The following is an 18,635-nucleotide window of genomic DNA, read 5'->3' on the forward strand; positions in this document are numbered from 1 at the left end:
AGTATTGGCATCAAAATATACTTAAAGTACCAAAAGTAAAAGTACTACAAATGTTTGAAAATAGCAGATCTACAAGCTCACAACACGTACTTGTGAGCTTGTAGATCGTCTATTTTCAAATAGCCTAGGTATAAAATCAGGCTAAATTCATTCATGTATATTCTATAATATTTATATCTGCAAAAATAACTAGTAACTAAAGTTTCCAAGTACTTGTAGTGGAGTAAGTATATTTTCTTCTGAGATGATGTAGAGTAGTAAAAGTATAAAATATTGGAAATACTCCAGTAAAGTAATACCTCAAATTGTACTAGTACAGTACTTGAGTGAATGTACAGTTACTTACACACCACTGGTTTATGGAGTGCTCCCTTAAGCTCAATTTACAGGAGGGTGTCGCTGGGCAAAAAGAACGGATCAATCAATTATGATGATTGCAATGTTTTGTAAGATAGATTATTTTTGGCCAGCGACGCCGTCGTACGGTTTATATGCTTTTGTTGACATTGATGCCGACGAAGTCCTACAACGTTAGTTGACAGCGGTGGTGGAAAGTAAATAATACATTTACTCAAGTACTGTACATATAGGTACAACATTTTGACTAATTTCCTTTACTTTTACTTCTACATCTCAGAGGCAAATGTTGTACTTTTTACTCCACTACAAATTGTAGTACAATCATTTGAAAACTAAGTTAATAGTTAAATTTGTAGTATTATTACAAAACATGCATTTACCACCACTTATCCCTATATACTTCGGCTATTTGAAAATAGCCGAAGTATCAACAGATTTCTATACATTTTGAACACTAGTGAAATGGGACATTCTGCTTAATGAGTACTTTTGGTACTTTAAGTACTTCTGCATTGCAGTATTGATACTTTTACTCAAGTAAAAATAATGTGAGTACTTCTTCCACCACTGGTTGACAGAGATAATGTAAATAAAAAAATCCATCTAAAGATATTGTATTTGTCTACACTCTACAGGTCCTGAAAACATCTCAGAATTGCTTAGAATGTAGTGCATAACTTATGGGTCAGATGCATACAATGAAATATGTATGTGTTGTGACTTGTGAGGCAGTGAATCCATTAGGTTTGTTTAAAATCCACACACTTGTCATTTTTGATTTTCCATTCATGCCTCCTTCACTGGTGAATATGATCTTACAGCTCATGAACTGGTGTTAAAATGGTCCGTAATGAATATCAGATTAAAATATAGCAAAAAAAGAAACTTGCTGAAACATGCAGTCACCCTGTTATTGCAGACCTGTTTTGGTGAGCAAAGTTCAGCAAAGTGTGAGTTCTATTAGGTTAGTCAGTTTAATTTATTTTGTCAAATGTAATTCCCTACAATTTAGGTCTTAATGCTCTTTTAACCACTTGAGACAGGCACTTGTGCAGCAAAAATAACTGATATTTGAGTTTTTTTTAAAAATTTGCCTACAATGATATTTCCAAAATAGGAATGCCAGGTGGTTAACAAATCATAATTTGTTTCCCCCTCTATTATATTTCAGTAGATAAAACACCAGAAAAGAAGGCAAGAAGGAGTCGAGGATGCAGCAGAGGGATTTCTCAGACGGTTGGTTAACCAACTTCAAGATGGTTGTCCACAACGTTAACATTTCCTCTGGAAAGAGGAAATCATATGATTCTGGTCTTGATGACACTTATGACACACCAGCTAAAAAGATCTGCATTCCAGCTTGTGCTTCTCCTGACTCTGGCTGTTTTGTAGACTCCACTTCAACCATCTCCCCACCATCATCACTAGATGAACTGAAAAATAAGCGGCCAGTACAAGCTGTGAACTCAAGCAGTAGTGTGAAGGATTCAATTGCATATAGTGGCATCCTGCCCGGTTTAGAAAGCTCACCGGATCGATCTGAGAAAGTTGCATTAAACCTCGGCCCTGCAATTTTTTTTGACTTTGACGTCGAGGAGATCCTTTGCCTAAGCCCCATTAAGAAATGCTCCTGCCCAACAGGAGTTGGCAACCACTCGAGCTGCCAGGTTGTCAATATCAATGGGTTCCAAAATAAGCCTGTTGAAGATCAGTGTCCAATACCAAGAGACGTCGTGGGAGGAGACGGAAGAGAATGCCTGTCGAAAACTATCAAAGGTGCTGTACCAGAGCAGAATGCTGTTGGTGAGGATGTTTATTTCTCCAGGAGGTACCTGGAGGCCATGAGAACAGGCAAGGACCACGCTCAGCCAGCTGCGTCCCCCCTGCTGGCGCATACCACCTCCAGACCGCCGGTTCACAGGGCGGATGAGAGCAAGGTGTTTCGGGGGGAATCTGCGGTGTGTCGACAGCAGCTTTCGTTCACAATGAACGACGTCTCTTCTACTGTAAGCAGGGCACCGTTGACGGCCATCGCGGGCACCATGGAAGCTCTGGAGGGTGCTGTTGATGATGCCTGGAATATTGGCAACCCCATGTCTGAATCTTCTATGCTGAGCGCAGACTGCGAGAAGAGTGTGGTGGGCATGGGAGAGATGAAGGACTGCCAGGGCAAACTGAAGGACGTAGAGGTCACTGTGGAGACGAGCTTCGAGGAGAGCAGCTTCGAGGATACCCCTCTTAAAGTACAAGTATGTATGGATAATGCAGCAGTCACGTTATTTTGATCCTCTAATCTGCGACGTACTTGGACAGCTTTTTTCCCGTCTAAACCAAATCTGCTCACCAAAAATAGCCGATCTGCAAGCTCACAATGAGTCACGACGCCTTGCGAGCTTGTAGATTGGCTATTTTTGGCTAATGTTCCCCCCAGAATATGGATGCTGGGGTTCAAGTGGTTAATGTATCCAACAAAGCCAAGGTAGTTTCATACATATTTAAAGGGCTAGGGCAAGGCAATTAACCAAAAATATATTGAAACGGATAAACAAATTGACGAATATTTTTTTTAGACTGGACAAAATTGTTGACTGAAAGGAGTAAAAGTTTAACCATTTAACCCTGTATTAGACTTGTTGTACAATGGTGGCGTACCAAAAGGGGGAAAATAACCCATCTATTGTTGTGGGCTTGTAGATCTGCTATTTTCACTACTTTTTTTAATCGTTCATTAATTGTAATCTAGCAAAAGTTTGAAATAATCATGATACTGATTTTAAGTCATATTGTCCAGACCTACTTATTTACCGATGTTGTTTTTTTTCCTCTTGTATATAAGGTGAAGTCTGAGATAGTTGTGGTTCCAAGCCAGAAGACGGAATCATCAGAGCCTTCTCAGGCTGTGCCAGAATCAAGCTCGTATGAACACACAGCTTACAAGACTACCAGTGCTACCAGGACTAACCAGAGTCAAAGGTTGTGTTCAGGGCTCTTTGACACGAGGCATGATGTGGAAATTGGGATTAAAATATAATGTTTTAACATTTGTAGAGGTGACCATGCCTGAGAATATTTACATAGTTACATCCATTCATAATAGATTCTGCTGCTGTTTTTTTCCCAGGTCGGTGGTCCTTGACAGCAATGCAGATGTTCAGTGTGCGTGGCAACAGTTTGTGCAGAAAGTCCAAAGACACATCGACGAGAGTAAAGGTCTGGTCACAATTGCCACAATTTGAGTGAATGTTTGTTGCTAGAGCCCGAACAGATATGTCGGTCATTATTTGACTTTTTTGACGACATCGGTTTCAGCAAATATGCAGCCGATGTGTCCCAATCATTATTGGCGAACATTTTCAAAAATAGCAGATATACAAGCTCACAACGCGTCGTGAGCTTGTAGGTTGGCTATTTTTGTCATTTTTGAATAGGGCTTAAGTGGTTACTTATGTAAATTTGTATTTGTTTGCTCATATTTCTTCTCAAATAGAAACTTTAATCAGTTCTAAGTTTTTCAAATTGATTAGATTTTTTTTTTCAATTTTTGACAAAATATTTGTCAAAACATCTGTAATCGGTGGTCAAGGACTCCAAAATCAGGACCGGACCCAAAAATCTGGCATCAGTCGGGCTCTGTTTGTTACCCACCATCCAAATGCAAGTTGACCACCAGGCTCTGGTGATGTCCGTTGTCAAGCTGGTTAAATGTTCGTGTTTGTGTTTCCTCAAGGTCCAATGGCTGAGCAGCAGAACCAGGAATCATCTGCTGCAAGTGGCCACCAGTGGCAGCATCCATCTGATGTCACGGCCAGGTAACATCGTACCTCTGTGTGTGTTCACCACTTGAACCCTAGCATCTCTATTCTGGGCATGTCTTAATAGGCAAACATTCTGCCAAAATAGCCGATCTAAAAACTTGTTGCAAGCTTGTAGATCGTCTATTTTCGGTGAGAGATTTGGTGTATACTAGGGACAGAAATAAGGGGAGGGGGCAAGAATTGGTGTGGGACTTGGATAATGTATTGTTTGTTTTGTATGTCTTACTGATGAATTGAGTACAATGGAAACGAGCCCCCAGGGCCTTTTGTGTTATCCATGTAGCATTGCTTGTGACTGTACTATCGTACTGTAATCAAACTTGTTAACAAAGTATTCAATCAATCAGTGTTGATGCTTTCTGCTCTCTCTGTGCCAAAGTGCCACAGTGATGCAGAGTGCAGACTGTGGGGCGGGCGTAGGGGAGATTCAGGACTGCCAGGGCAAAGCGGAGGGAGACGTCACCGTGGAGACCAGCTTCAATGATACCAGCTTCGAGGATACCCCTGTCAAAGTACAGGTACTGTATGGATGATGCAGCTGTCACTTTACATTCTCGAGCTAATGTATCCAACACAGTCAAGGTAGTATCATAGTTATTTACTTATGTTTTTGTCTCCCCCCTTCCCTGTACTTACTAACTCTTTTGTTTTAAGGTGAAGTCTGAAGTGTTGGTCGTTCCAAGCCAGAATTTACAAGCTTACAAGAACACCAGTACTACCGCGACAGACCAGAGTCAAAGGTTGTGTTCAGTGCTCTGTGTTGCCTCTAGAGCTGTGGTTCTCAAAGTGGGGAGGGGGGAGGGGGGGTTAATTCACATAGGACCACAATGATCCCCAGGACTTTTTTGTGTTATGCTTTTAGCCTGTGTGTTTTACTGTATCTCCGTGCTGTTAACATTTTTGACTAATAAAGTATTCAATCAATCAATCAATCGATACTGTATAGCATCAATATCAATTTAACCACTTTAACCTTATATACATATACAAGTAGCAGATCTGCTATTTTCAAAAGATTTTGAACAAATGAGACATTTGGGATGTTTTTGAAACATTGAACAACGCAAATCATGTATGGGGTCCCCTGGCAGATGGGGGTCTGCGGCCAAATACCCTGTCCTGAAAAGGTTTGAGAACCTCTGCTCTAGACTCTAGAGGGTGCTGTAGTTGCAGATAAGGCATGATGTGTAAATTGTGGCTAAAGTATGATGTTCATTTGTAAAGACGACTAATATTTATACTTATAATATACAACTACAAGTTTAAATATTCTCAGGCACAGTTGTTTATAAATGTATGCAATTACAGTATATATTATATATACTTACATCCATTCATAAATAGATGCTTCTGTTTTCCCAGGTTTTTCTTTAATGCAGATTACCATCGCGTAAAGCAGCAGTATGGGTGGGCAGTCAGAAGACACATGGACGAGAGTCAAGGTTTGGTGAATGTTTTTTGCGAATGTTTATCTGCCCTCCAGAAACTTCACCACCAGGTCATGATTCATGGTGATGTTCATTGTCAAGCTAATAAAATGTGTGTATTTGTTTTCCTTGAGGTGCAATGGCTGAGTTGCAGAACATGATGTACAATGTCGCTAACCAGGGATGGCATTCTGCAAGTGGCCACCAGTGGCAGCATCCATCTGACCTCACAGTCAGGTAAGTTGTAGACTGGAGGAGCCAGCCCTATCGAAGGTCTTGAAGGGCGGATCCAAAGCCTTGCGCTCGGTACCAGCGCCGCTTCCTATTGCTTCACCAATCTATGTCCCCCCCGGCCTGTGCACGGAACACGCTGACGTCACCAAATTTAGAGCGACGCCCCTCTGCACTCTGATTGGTTAGGAGATAACAAGGTTTAGAAACCACCGTTCCTGCAAGGTTCCCCCACGCTTTTTTTTCTTTTGAAACAAAAAAAGGCATGGGTTTCCGAAGCTAGGTAAGTTGTACCTCTGTGTGTGTGTGTTCATTAGAGCAGTGGTTCTCAAACCTTTTCACACCAAGGACTCCCAAATTGATATTGTAATTGGCCTCAGAATTGTGTTAATTCTGAGGAAGGCACCTACAACAAGTGACAACATTCCTGCCTGGCCCTCAAAACAAACACTTGTCCCCCGATCAGTTCAATTCAGCAGAAACAAACGGCAAAGACATAAGTTTGGACGGCAGCCTGCTTGGGCCCCTAGCAACTCGTGGTGCCCTAAAGGTGGCCACGTTGTTTGCGTATAGGGCAGTCCGGCACTGGCTCTACTGAAGGGTTTAAGTGGTTATAAATTTACACAGTAAAATCCTTCCCTTTTACGTTAATTGAGTGTGTACAACTATATGTTCGTTTGGTTACATTTGTACACTCAAATGGATGAATTAACACATTTTGTTAGATGACAGTCCTACTCTAATTCAAATATGTCCTCCTTTTCAGAAACTACCAAAGGCAATTTGAACACAAGACTGGTGTGAGGTCTCTATATCAGTGGCTGGGCCAGAACTCTGGGAGTCGCGCACGCTTTTCCGCGGTCCCACACGTCTTTCGGCGGAGTCCGGTTGTTTTTCGTTAGCGTACAGAATGGGTTCATTTCAGGGCCAGATATATTTGAACCTGCAGTACATGCGTTTGACTTTCATTTAAGCACTTGTTCTATTGATGTGGACCGATTGATTGTCTCTTTTGTTTGCGCTATATTATTTTGTTTTAATGTGTGGTTTTGTCTCTTTTGTTTGCACTATTATATATTGTTTTTGTGTTAATATATACGTGTGGCTTTGATTTTCTCTTCTGTTTGCGCTTTTGTTATATTTTTGTTTTAATATACACGTTGTGTGGCTTAAATGCAAGTTTTAAATGCCAAGTTTGTTTTAACAAACAAAGACACAACCACATCAACATATGCCCAACGTATACACAAATTAATGGGGGGGGGGAGGGGTCATTAAGGAAAAAAATGTTCTCAGTCTGAATTTCCATCATTGTTCTACCACACAGTCCACGCGTGTCAGGCGGCTGTGCTGTGCCTACTGCCTAGTACTGAATATACAGTAGACCTGTCAAGCCTCAAGAGCCATTCCACTCGAGTGTCCATTTCAAATTTGTGCTTTCCAAGTAGTGAACAATGGGATATTTGTTTTAGGTCTCTTGTTTTACTTTAACAGAGTAGGTAATCCATTCCAAGGATAAGCATAAGGACAGCTCTTAACCATTTGCCAATACTTGATCTGTTTACAATTTTACATTAATGCTTTTGTCTGTCAAACATTGGTCCAGAAATAAGTTACTTCTTATTTTGTTCTTTTGGATAACAATGTAATTAAAAGATGTTGGGCTCAATTAAATTGCATTGATACAATTTCTTTAACCTTACACTTACTTAACCTCTTCCCAGAATGTCTTTATTCTATCGCATTCCCAAACACGGTGAGAAAACGTTCCTTTGGATTGTCCACAATTCATAAAATGTATTTTGCATTTCTGGGCTTATAGCTTGTGCATTAGCCAATTATAGTGTAAGAGATTTCATTTTTTACCACCTTGCATTGTTATTGACTAAACTCAGTGAACATGGTCTGGCAACATTAAATAAGCAGCGTTTTACCAGCATTATTTCAGCAGTATTCTTCTGAAATAGAATGATTTTGTTTAGCAACATGAATGCTTCTGACCCACCAACATTGCTACATGGAACGTTCGAAGTATGTATGCAGCCGGAAAGACGCCAATAATAGCAGTGAGATGAGGCAGTAAAGACTGTGTGAAACCAGATGGCTCCGGGCAGGTCAAGTTGTCAGAAAAGCCATACTGTACTCTGGACACCCAGAATGACCGAGCAGGTTCGGTCGTGTCCCAACCGGTATAGCCGTGGGGTAGTGAAGAGGGGGGTAAAGGTTTGGTCCGAGCTGCAGTCCGATGCGAGCTGGCTCCAGTGTTGCCAGATTATGTGAGTGAAACAAGCAACCAGGTTCATTTTTAATAGACCGGTCATCAGCAATTTATTTCTGTGTTCACACCCACTATACTTTTCTGGGGTACTCAATAACACTTATTGCTACGGATACAATAACACATAGATGGATGATTGTGGGATCAGGACCAGGTGATGGCTGAGTCAAACAAATTGGACTCAGAGCTAGGTGTGACTACACAACTGTTATGCAGAGTAATCGATGCACAAAAGATAAATCAGTCATCCCCACACATTCAGGGTGAGAGACAGCTTCTGTCATAGGGATATCTGGCTTTTGTGTGTTATTTGTATGTGGCTATGTACCACTTTATTACACCAAGGCATGGGAAGCAATGTGTGGTCACAAACTTTATTTTGTACCCAAAAGCTTGGCTTTCATCTGTCAAACAAGTGCGCTGTTACAATGACATCTTATTGGTTCCCAAACGGTTTGCTGAGGCACACTGGTCTGCTGTGAGACAAGTCCAGATTAGCCTTGGCATTTTGTGAAAAACACACATTACCGCAAAATACAATACAAAACGTTAAACATTGTCATTTACTATATCAGTATTTTTTCTCCCACAAAATAATGAAAATCCAATCTACAATCTCACAAGTTGTCGTATCATGCAACGTATTGTGAGCTTATAGATCGGACATGGAAGCACTGTGTTGCTACAGTGTGAATGGAAATATCAGTTTCATACAGTACATTTATTTCTATGGTTCTTGTAGTTCTTTAGCATTTGTAATTCTGAGGGTGTGTGTCGAACAGGGTTGTTTTCAGTCATGTACTCATGGTTTGTAGGTCTGTGGGTAGCAGAATCCACAGTTAGGTTCCTGCAATCCCTATACACTTCGTTGACCAAAGCCCCTTAGGTCCAAGACACCCCCAGGGGTCTATACATGGCCCCATTTTTCACCTGTACACCAAATCACATTGCCAAACATAGCCGATCTACAAGACCACAACGTGCTGCAACATGAAATGTTGAAAGCTTGTAAAATCAGCTATTTTTGCTCAATGTTTGCCTAGTTTCACCAAATATTCACCCATTATGACATGTCCAGAATAAGGATGCTAGGGTTCATGTGATTAGCGGTTGTAGTTCTGTAGTTGTCGGAAGAAGCCTGGGTTGGGCTTAATCGAGGGTCTAGCTTGTTTCACCTGCTGGTAAGCGTCATCAAATGACAGCCCCTCTCTCAGCATCAGGTAGCCAATAACAATGGAAGATGAGCGTGACACCCCAGCATTACAATGGACTAGTGCTACGCCATTCTGAAAGAGAGAAAGAGACAGAGAATATGTGTGAGAATTAATCAGTCTACATTTGTACAGTATGTGTGAGTTTGCATTAATTCCAGACTTTGTACAATTCCACCCCCTTTTTTCATCAGTGTTTCCTTATTGAATGACGTGCATAGAATGAAATGCATGTCGCAACAGCAATATTAATAATTTTGTCGCATTTCTAAGCCAATAATTTGAATTAGAGGCTTCATGGGGTGTGTAATTGATAGGAAATATGTCCTTTTTTGGGTGAACTACTCCTTTAATGTGTGTACCTGATCCAAGGCCTGGTCTATGAAAGAGCAACAGTCCCCAAGGTAAGAAATTATGTCAGTATCTGGTTGGTCCAGGATGTTGACTGTCTTATAAACCAACTGATCTGGGAAAGGTTTCATCACTCCATAGGCCACATTCAACACATGAGACACCTGAGAGAGAGAGAGAGAGAGAGATGAGGGCTTTGTGAAAATATGTGTCCAACCTAAAAATATATATATATGTATTTCTTAATATGTTGGCAACAAATTAAAGCTGAAATCCAGGACTTATTTGAATTACTAAAATTTTATTTTAACCAATCTGTATGGTAAAGTATGTTAATACAATATAGCTAGCACATCTGCAGTAGTTGGAGCCTGGAGGTGGTCTGGTCTCCCTAATCTGTTGAGAAATTCCAACCCTGGTGTCGGGTAGGACACCTAGTGCTTGACAATGTCAATAAAGTTATTTGAAGAAGACAGCCGTTAGACAGCCGTAGATCCACCATCTCGGCTGTAGTTCGGACATTGTTGCAATTATCTATCGCTGTCGGGACAGGAGACAATGGACAGTATGGATTGTAGCTTTAAGAAAGACTTCATGTTGATATCTCTTACTCCATGTGATGGAGTACCGGTATACTGTCATCATGTGTCATGGAATCTCCAGGTCATTGACTGATGAATGGCAACCAAGAAGAAAAGAAACCGATGACAATACATGACAAACATCATATCATATTGTTTTAGTATATACTTACCTTATGTCTCAGGAGAGTGTCAATGTCATGTGCTACATCCTGAGAAGCTGATAAAGCAGACAAGAGACAACAGGCAGATTAGAACACAGCCAGTCAAATCTGTCAATTAAATCATTATAATTATTTGTTGCAGTTTAATTTGATTATTTCTGTAGAATAATCTTAGGGGTTGCCACGTAATTGTGACACAACTTTTGTGGAAATAGATTTTTTATTTTTTATTTGACATGACTTTTGACATGACTTTACAAAGGCCACTATTTTCCAAAAATAAATATTATGCCCTATAGCTCCACTAATCACTTTTCATTGAAGAATTTCCATTTTCTCTCAAAAATGCGGTTTAGTAGTAGTAATAGTAGTGCAGTAGTAGCAGCAGCAGCAGCAGTTGCAGTAGTAGTATGCAAGCTATTACTTATTTGTACTACTATTAGAGATATACTTGCGTATTAGCAGGGCTGCCAACATTGGACTGTGCTCTCCAAGCGGGGGGGAATTTTGTAAGTTTGATACTTTTATCAGGCTTGCTTTACTAGCATTGGATAATGATGGGTACAATTTCATCCATTAAAAAGCTAAAAGTAGGCCTTCAGAAATTGATTTGATGACTGATACCAAATGAAGGAGAAATCCAGGAGAAATGACAATCCAGGGGTCCAGAAGGAGATGTGGTCGAAATCCAGGAGACTCCTGCAGGATCCAGGAGGGTTGGCAGCCCTGGCCAATTCTAGTATTAGGGTAGTAGCAGGCGCAGCACTTACACAACAGTAAAAAAGGTCTGACGATACCAACTTGAAGGTCAAGACTTTTGTCTTCGACAAAGCCATATCCAGTTGCCCCCTCTTGAATCTCCTCCACCTCCTCCACCTGTCCTTCTCCTCCGTCCGTCCTCCTCTCCAACAGCCGTCTCCCGGTCACGGTGGTCACATGGGTGCACTGTTTCTTCAGCCGGTCTTTAGAGAAGCCTTGGATCTGCTGGGCCAGCGACTGCATCGGATCTGCATCAGCATCAACAGCACAAAGCACAAACCAACCATGGTCTACTGTAGGAAAATCATATTGTTTATAAACCACTTTAGACACAGCCGTAACTAGTTACTGGGTTCTGAGACCTCGCATTGCTTTTCTAAAACCGTAACAAATATGCCAACAAAATCATAAAACAGTTCTTAATAATTCACTACAAGAACTACTTCTAGAAGAAAGTAGTTCCACTTCCCGGCCACCAGGAAGAGCCACTTCCTGAAGTGTTTGTTTACTCTCAGCCAGGCTGTGTTTTAGACATGAACTTTTCCCAAACAAACACATCATAGAGAAACAAAACGTAACTGTTAGGTCAGGTAAACTAAGATATTCGATAGAAATTCATAATGTTTTAAAGCCAGATTTAGCTACTATGTCTGTGAACTTAACGTGCCCACCCCCCCCCCTCCTCCCAGAACTGTTTACTGTACATATTTTTATTTTCAATTTCTACTCGTTTATATGATGTTTTTGTGTTTATATTAGAGTAGACCAGGGGTCTTCAACATTTTCAGGCCAGGGACCCCCAAACTGATGGGGAGATGGAGCAGGGACCCCCTACCTCAGGGATATTCAACTAGATTAGGCAGGGGGCCACAATTGTAAAATGACTTGAAGTCAGGGGCCACAAGACTGTGATAACAAAACCATTTGTTGTGTGCTATAGGTCCAATAGGACACAATAATGGACACATTATGTCCATTATGGTAACTAATTAGGGCCTGCTTCATACTGAATTCATGCATTTTGATGTTTGATAGGAACATTTCTGTGTCAGTTCTTGGTGCACAGGCTAAGATTTTGATATGAAGAAAATAGGAAGTAGACATTTTAGTGTGTTCTGTGCACGGGTCCGTGACATAGAAGCGTCTCGTATTAATGAAAGTTTTTTTGAGCACCCAGGTGATAAGAGCACAAGCTCTTATGATGTGTTTGAAGTGGATGAAGATGGAGAAGATGGAAGCTGGACAAAATCCACACAAAACGAATCAACATAAAGGAGCACAACAGGGGTTTTGAGTGCAGTTCATCCATCACGGACCATTCATTTGTAACTATTTCTGAGTTTAGAGTGGATGTTGTTAATAACACCAAAGAAATGATTCTCCTTATGCATCCATTAGCGTGCCCCCCCCCACGTAGGGTGGGGGGGCTACAACATATATTGTATAATTATGTATAAAATTGTGTTTCATATATAAACATACCATGTTATTGTGCATTCAATACTAAGCTATTAAAATACAGATTAATATATTCATGCTTTTATTTTAAACATACATGTACATACAAGGTACAGTGAGTAGGGTGTCCGTACCAATGCCATTTATAAACATACCTTGTTATTAACAGAGAACCAATGTCAATACTATCAACAATCTGTCAATTGCACAATAATCATGTATAGAAGCTATTCAAAATGGACAGAATCATGATTTATTTTAAACATAAATATTTAAAGACAAATGGACATTTTTGATTTTCTTTTTTATATAATTAGTATTTTTTAATCTAATCTAACAACAATTTCGCGGACCCCCTAGGGGTCGCGGACCCCCTGTTGAAGACCTCTGGAGTAGACTGTCATTAATGTTTCGAGTACAAGGACCCCAATGGAAACACGCCATAGTGCTTTCTTGTGTTTAAAATCCTATTAATAGACCTTGTAGTGAACTGTACAAGGTCCCTGTGCTTGTCTTTGCAAACTGTTAATAAAGTATTCAATCAATCAATCAGTGTAAAGTAAACTGCTAGCATAACTATAATTAGCGACGGAGACATTGCGAGGGCAAGCAGCTCTGCTGAAGAGGCAATAGAGGGCGCTTGCTGTCTTTACAAACCCCGCCCGGAGCCACTCAGTCACCGTCCTATGCGCGCGGGCGGTGTTTGGAAGCCCCGCACGGCCGGGGTTTGTAAGGAAATCAAGCGCTCCCCTGGGCTAGTTCAGCTACAGATACACTGGATCACTGTGAATAAAAAGAACGCACCTGGGATTGATATAAATTGATCTAAAGTGTAGATTATAGTCTCATATCACGACTACTAAACGGGAACCAGCCGATCAGAATCAAGGAATGGAACTAGCCGTTTTAGAATGGACTGTAAAACAAATCTCAGACTGGTTCGCCTGGTTCCACTCAAACCACTGAACAGCAGCCGAGGCGGAAGTAGCGTCGCGTCATCGTCATCGACTGACGTGGTGCCTTCGGGTGTTCCCTGTAAATCTCGTAAATTCCTACTGTACATGACCGAACCAAACTCATACGTGTTGCCGTTATCCACCATTTAAACTGCGTAATTCAGAAGTCTGATTGCAGTAAATGAACACATGTGAATGTGCACAATGTGTTGAATTTATATAATTTAAGCTATTCATGCCATGGACAATGACAATGTAAACAAACATCACCTAATATCAACGTGTGGTCCCCATATCCGGTCCATAATCACCCAACTTAAAAAATGATTGCAATTTTGTGTAATTTGAGTAATGAAATCGAGAAACTGATGTTGGAGTGCAACTTCGTGCCAAAGTTTACCATCGACAGGGTCGCAGGAACGAACGCATCAGGAGGCTGTCGTTCCATGAATTAGCAGGAAGAGCATCGTGTTACACCAAAATGTGTGGTCTATCGAATTCCATGACACAGGAGGTCACTATCTGGCAATTTGCACATGAATGCAAGGCACTCATAAATGATTCCTTGGTGTTGTTAGCGTGCATATGTTGGAGGTGGCTTAGAAACTGCGAAGGATGTGTGCCTCTTGCTCAACCATCCATTCATCTTCAACTGCTTATCCGGAATCGGGTCGCGGGGGTAACAGTTCCAACTGAGATTTCCAGTCTTGGACCTTTCCAGAGCAACATTTGCAACTAGGGGGATCCCGAGGAGTTACAAGGCCAGTGTGGAGATAAACCCCATCTGGTCCTTGGTCTTCCCCGGGGTCTCTTCCTAGTTGGACGTGTAGGGAGACGCTAGGGAGGCATCCGTCCTGATGCCCGTAGCACCTAAGCTGGCTCCTTTCCAAGTCAAGGAGCAGCGGCTCATCTCTGAGTCTCTCACGGGTGACTGAACTTCTCACCCTATCTTTAAGGGAGAGGCCAGCCACCCGTCTGAGAAAACTCATTTTGTCCGCTTGTATCCGTGATCTTATTCTTTCGGTCATGACCCACACTTCATGACCATAGGTGAGAGTAGGAACTAAGATTGTTTGGCCTTCTGGCTCAGCTCTCTTTTCGTCACAACACAACAGTGCAGTACAGCGACTGCAATACTGCTCCTGCTGCTTCGATTCTCCGGCTGATCTCCTGCTCCGTCCTCCCCTCACTCGTGAACAAGACCCCGAAATACTTAAACTCCTTCACCTGGGGCAAATTCTCGTTCCCTACCCGGAGTGCACAATCCATCGGTTTCCTGCTGAGAACCATGGCCTCAGATTTGGAGATGCTGTCTGCAAAATAGCAATCTATTGAGTCACCCAATTCGATAGGCAACACATGCCAGTGTAACACCCGCTCTGAAAAAGCAGGACGACTCCTCATTCCAATAATAAACTAGGGAGGCAGTGGGGTGGAGTACAGGAAGCGCTCTTCTCCGATGGAACCGAAGATGGGCGAAAATATCTAATCACAACATCTACAACGGATTTTTCCCCCCATTTTACTTAACAATCAACGGCGGATATTTGAGACATCTTTTTTAATTGCATTTTTGGTTTGTAATCGAACAGCCAGAAGATGACGACGTCTCGGGGAGCGATCCAACCGAGCCAGCAGAAACTGGCAGAGAAGCTCACCATCCTCAACGACAGAGGCATCGGGATGTTGACCCGAGTGTACAATATAAAAAAGGTTAATATTTCGCATCAAACATTAACTGTTCAATATGTACATTGCTACACATTCGATTGTATATCATGCAGCTGATCAAAGCCGAGTTTGATGGTACCTCCCCTTAGATTACACTGCCTTATGTGCAGGCTATCATATTAGAGCTTTTGATGTACAGTAGTGAGGGCATCATTTAGACTAATCTTCATTTGTGTCGAGCGACAGAGTACTTTGTCGCACGAGCCTGTCGCTCGACACAAATGAAGAGTATTTTCAGCTGTGGAAATTGAAAATACACGTTTTTGTCGAGCGATAGGCTTGCATAAATTCGGCGTAAATCAGTGAAGTTAAGTTATATATATCCATGACATTTTGGATTTAAGTCTATTAGTATTTTTTTGGTATGTTTTATTATTAGTATTTTTTTTTAAATAATTGATATGTCACTGTTCCAGTATTGGCTCTCGGGCTTTATATTATATAGTTTGCATTCTTCATTGAAATATCGGAATATAGTGTTAGCTACCAGTTATAGCTACTACGTTAGCTTAAACGGTTGCCGTTGGATTCAGAAGAAAATACTAAGCCAGGGAATGTTGTTGTTACCCATGTAATGGGACGAGTGTCTTTTGGAGAGAGATTCGTGTTGCAACACATAAGCTTGGTTAATGCACGCAGGGAGGGTTATTGTGTCAGTCAGTCAAGGCCTGCTGTAGAGTCAGCTACAAAGCTAACGACTCATAATGGCGACAGAGAAGGCTAGCTTAGTTTCTATCAGCGTTGCCAGGTTTTGAGAGAGAAACAAGCAACTAGGTCTACGAAAACAAGCCCAACAGAAGCGACCAACACATGAGCACTGTAAACCTATGTATGCATTAGCCCTGGTCCAGAGCGTTTAGTGAGAAAGAACTCAGCAACGCTCTGGACCAGGGCTATGTATGCATTAGCTATTTGAAAATAGCCGGTTGCGTTGTGAGCTTGTAGATCTGCTATTTTCCAAAACATTTGAATAAAGTGACAAATTTGGAATATTTTAAAAACATTTTAACAACACCAATCTGGTACGTACGGGGGTCCCATGGCAACATATTTTCAGATGGGGGGGGGGGGGGGTCCGTGGACCGTGGACAAACATTAATTTGGGGGTCCCTGACATTAAAATGTTTGAGAGCCACTGGTTTAAACAACATTAGGAAACAAGCCTAAATAAGCAACTACACTTTAGAAACCAGCCCAAAAAACCCGCAACTAACCAATATTTAAAACCTACTTTACAGAAAAACTAGCCCGAAGTCGCTTATAATAAGCGGACATGGCAACACTGCTTGTATAGCTACTAACGTTAGCCCTCCACTGGGGTCTGACTGGGATTCGGGCGTATGCCTGTTTTATACATACTTGTGCGCCGGTGTCGCGCACCGAAAATTGCAGATCTATAAGCCAACAATGAGTCGCGGTGTGGCGCATTGTGGGTTTGTAGATCTGCTATTTTCACTCGGGCTGTAGTCTGACACAACAGAGCTGCTATAGCCACCTATTTGCCAATTTGACTGTTATTCGCGAATCGCCAGACCATTTATGTTTTTGCATTTATTCACCTCAAACGGGGTTAGTAAATAGCATTAGTTTGCTTGTTGGTGTTCGAATCTCAGTTGTGGGTGTGATGTCCCACTTTCAGACTGACAGACAGTGGTGTGTGTAAAGTAACTAAGTATTTTACTCAAGTACTGCACTTAAAGGGTAAGACCACTTTAGTAGAGGTTTGGGTTGTGTAGTTACCTTGCCATGATGTAACTCCAAAGGTGGGAAAGAAATAAAAAATAATTGCTCCATTGATTAGAAATTGATAATTCAAAATATGCTCCTCATTGACTTACATTGTACGGTGAAACAGCTCTCAAAGTCACTCTTTTAGCACATAAATGAACCCAAACATAGCTGATTCAGACAATATAGAGCATCACCAAACCCAGTACTGTTTTTTTTTTTAAATAAAAATGTCAACTTCCTGTTGATTTTACTATTTGAAGATCTGGATCCGGATCCGCCGATCCAGTCCGGGTTTTCTACTTATTAAAAATGGCAAAATCAACAGGAAGTTGACATTTTTATTTAAAAAAAAAACAGTACTGGGTTTGGTGATGTTCTATATTGTCTGAATCAACTTTGTTTGCGTTCGTTTTTGTGCTAAAAGAGTGACTTTGAGAGCAGTTTTACCGTACAATGTAAGTCAATGAGGAGCATATTTTGAATTATCAATTTCTAATCAATGGGGCATTTTTTTTTAATTTCTTGCCCACCTTTGGAGTTACATCATGGCAAGGTAACTACACAACCCAAACCTCTACCAAAGTGGTCTTGCCCTTTAAGTACAATCTTGAGGTATTCTTTACTTTACTGGAGTATGTCCAATTTTCAGTACCTTTACTTCTACTCCACTACATCTCAGAGGCCAATTTTATGCTACAAAGTTACTTTGTAGATTTGGATTATTATTACAACCACTTCAGCCCTATACATTTCGGCCATTTGAAAATAGCCGATCTACAAGCTCACAATGCATGCAAAAGATTTGTATACATTTGAAAACCTTGTGAAATGGGACATTCTGCATAATGAGTATTTTCTTCTTTTGGTACATTTTTGATACAGTACTTTTACTCAAGTACATTTTGAAATCCGGACTTTTACTTGTAACAGAGTATGCCTACATTGCAGATTGATACTTTTACTTAAGTAAAACATGTGTGAACTTTTTCCACCACTGCTGACAGACAGACAGACAGATTGCTGGTATTAAGTTAAATACATAATGATATATGCTCCCATAGTTATGTTACAGAAAATATATTTGCGTGTTGTTGAACCTTATTCTAGCTATATTTGTTTAACACATTGGGTGCCAGAGGTTTATTAAAATATTATACGTTGAGTGCCAGCATTTCTTCCATCCACTTGCGTTATACATTTCGTGCTGTGAGAAGCCCCGACGCGGAAATGCATGTAAACAAAGCGTGCGTGCGAGACGGCGGAGGGTCCCGACTAACGCCTGGAACAATAATATTTCCAACGCGACCCTCCATTGCAGCGTGATCGCCGATCGAAAACGGCTCGTTTCCACCACATTAAAAAGAAATGGAGATATTAAGCTTTTAATCAAGGAGATAACATTGAAAACGCCGACCGGAAGGATTTTTGACATGGAGCCACATCCAGCCTCTTCTTCTCAGAAACTGCTTGGGTGATGTCAAAGTTTCGTTTTAGCGCCCCACGTGGCCCACATGTATAAAAATAGAATTGGGTCAAAAACGGTCCGGACCGTTTTCGGCACTTCTCGTTTGGACCCTCAAAA

At 41.2% G+C, this 18,635-nt stretch overlaps 3 protein-coding genes across 8 annotated transcripts in view; 2 read left to right on the forward strand and 1 right to left on the reverse strand.

The window, feature by feature from the left end:
* Window positions 1-1,572: 1,572 nt before the first annotated feature.
* kop (askopos) lies at window positions 1,573-7,491 on the forward strand. Its single transcript, XM_080449026.1, has 9 exons — window positions 1,573-2,609; window positions 3,197-3,333; window positions 3,482-3,570; window positions 4,088-4,169; window positions 4,555-4,693; window positions 4,830-4,915; window positions 5,538-5,617; window positions 5,737-5,839; window positions 6,600-7,491. Exons 1-9 carry the CDS (start codon window positions 1,617-1,619, stop codon window positions 6,733-6,735), a joined length of 1,845 nt encoding a protein of 614 aa, XP_080305152.1. The 5' UTR covers window positions 1,573-1,616; the 3' UTR covers window positions 6,736-7,491.
* Window positions 7,492-8,227: 736 nt separating this feature from the next.
* On the reverse strand, window positions 8,228-14,056 carry LOC308100224 (dual specificity protein phosphatase 19-like). 3 transcript variants are annotated; one of them, XM_080449192.1, is made up of 5 exons: window positions 13,992-14,056; window positions 11,189-11,425; window positions 10,428-10,474; window positions 9,685-9,837; window positions 8,228-9,397 (listed from the first exon to the last, which is right to left on the reverse strand). In XM_080449192.1, exons 2-5 carry the CDS (start codon window positions 11,418-11,420, stop codon window positions 9,215-9,217), a joined length of 615 nt encoding a protein of 204 aa, XP_080305318.1. In that variant the 5' UTR covers window positions 11,421-11,425; window positions 13,992-14,056; the 3' UTR covers window positions 8,228-9,214. The 3 variants fall into 3 exon arrangements, with proteins under 3 accessions (XP_080305318.1, XP_080305316.1, XP_080305317.1); XM_080449190.1 differs by lacking the exon at window positions 13,992-14,056 and adding an exon at window positions 13,440-13,587; XM_080449191.1 differs by lacking the exon at window positions 13,992-14,056 and adding an exon at window positions 13,440-13,587 and having other exon boundaries at window positions 11,189-11,470.
* Window positions 14,057-15,010: 954 nt separating this feature from the next.
* nckap1 (NCK-associated protein 1) overlaps window positions 15,011-18,635 on the forward strand; it is a 37,379-nt gene continuing 33,754 nt past the window's right edge. For all 4 annotated transcript variants that reach the window (XM_080450461.1, XM_080450462.1, XM_080450463.1 and 1 more), the window contains exon 1: window positions 15,011-15,304. In XM_080450461.1, coding sequence (XP_080306587.1) covers window positions 15,191-15,304 — 114 coding nt within the window. In that variant the 5' untranslated portion in view covers window positions 15,011-15,190. The remainder of the gene's footprint in view (window positions 15,305-18,635) is intronic.

This window comes from Gymnoscopelus braueri (assembly GCF_963280865.1).
Source record: "Gymnoscopelus braueri genome assembly, chromosome: 14".
In the NCBI taxonomy this organism is placed as follows: domain Eukaryota; kingdom Metazoa; phylum Chordata; class Actinopteri; order Myctophiformes; family Myctophidae; genus Gymnoscopelus; species Gymnoscopelus braueri.